This window comes from Emiliania huxleyi (assembly GCF_000372725.1).
Source record: "Emiliania huxleyi CCMP1516 unplaced genomic scaffold EMIHUscaffold_7102, whole genome shotgun sequence".
Classification (NCBI taxonomy): Eukaryota; Haptophyta; order Isochrysidales; family Noelaerhabdaceae; genus Emiliania; species Emiliania huxleyi.
Genome location: NW_005196677.1, coordinates 1 through 1,381, shown reverse-complemented (window position 1 = coordinate 1,381; position 1,381 = coordinate 1). Strand labels below are relative to the sequence as shown.

Genomic DNA, 1,381 nt, shown 5'->3' with positions numbered 1-1,381 from the left:
GTCTATGAGGTCGAAGAAGTATGCAGTCTCCATCTCGTCCGTCCACAGCTCGACTCTCGCTTGCGGGAGATCTATCTGGAATCTCCAGTTATTCCATAGCGGCTCGGCTTGGATGTGGTGGCCGAGGAGGGAGCGGTTCTGTTTTATTTGGAGCTGCTGAAAGGCGACAAGGCATCGCTGTAGGTAGGGCGCGGTGCTGGGTATCTTGTTGACTGTCAATTCGTCCCAGGTTCTTTTGGCTTCGCAACTCTAGTACGGATCTGCCAAGGACGTCGTCGCTGAGCCAGTGAGATCTGCCACTTGCTTCCATGGAGCCTTCCTGGGGCACCAACTCCCACCTGAACACTGCGGTTTTTAGGGATTTTTTAGCGGGCGCGACTAGTGGGGGAAATGGTGATTTTTGAATGAACGCCTCGCGCAAAACCACCGCTACCATGCCAAAGAAGACCCTTGTGGGCTATCCAGAACACCTAAGATCATGCCCTAGCTCTAAAGTGGGCCCGAGATACGCCAGCTAAACCCCGGATTTTTTCCGGCAGCGGGCCACACATGGCCGGCTACCCAAGCGGGTCGCACGGAGACACAGGAAGGCTGCCGCAAGCCGCCTCCGGGTGCAGGGGCCCGGCGCGGTGGGCGGGGGCAACGACCCGGTAGCTGGCCGCGCCTCTCCCCCCCCCCCGTCGCCGCTGCACCCCTTGCCGCGGCCCTCGTCGCTGCTGTAGCGACAACAGCCGCGGCACGAGGTCAGAACGCGGCCTCGGAGAGCTCGAGCGAAGGCGCCGACGGTGGCAGCCGTGGTAGTGGTTTATGGTAGAAGGCTCCTGAGCCGTCGGGCACCACGCTCGACGTCGCCGAGCAGCCGCACCTGTCGCGAGCGCCTGCGCGTCGGGCGCTGCCGGCTCGACCTCCATTTTCGGCGAGGTGTCGGGCGCGGCGGGCGGCTCCGGCGCCTCGGTGGCGACCGTGGGCTCGGTGGTCGCCTTGGGCTGCCTGTGGATGTTGTCGTTGGCTGATTTCTTATGCTTCTTGCCCGTTCGGCCGAGGCCTCGGTTGCGAGGCATCTCGGTACACGCGACGGCAGCACGACGTACACGACGAGGACGGCTCCTTGATGGCGACCTGCAGCAGGACGGTGCGCATGTTTGGAGCGTGGTAGCGGACGCATCGGGCCTAGCCCGGGGCCGTGGCGTGTACCGAGAGGCTGGTCTACCGAACACTTTTGGTGCATACAGGTCCGTGCTTTGGTTTCACAACGCGTTTGGTCCTCGCTATGGTACGGCTCACCAGATGCGACAGGAGGGCTAAAATCCGGAATATAGACTGCCAAGAGGGTGCTCTAGGCCGCGAAGACACCACACACGGTCTCCCTACTCATGCGCGG

The 1,381-nt window shown here is 62.4% G+C and overlaps 1 protein-coding gene across 1 annotated transcript; it reads right to left on the bottom strand.

Moving 5' to 3' along the window:
- Positions 1 to 395: 395 nt before the first annotated feature.
- EMIHUDRAFT_374395 (hypothetical protein) lies at positions 396 to 1,120 on the bottom strand. Its single transcript, XM_005761323.1, has one exon. It carries the CDS (start codon positions 1,059 to 1,061, stop codon positions 558 to 560), a length of 504 nt encoding a protein of 167 aa, XP_005761380.1. The 5' UTR covers positions 1,062 to 1,120; the 3' UTR covers positions 396 to 557.
- Positions 1,121 to 1,381: the final 261 nt, after the last annotated feature.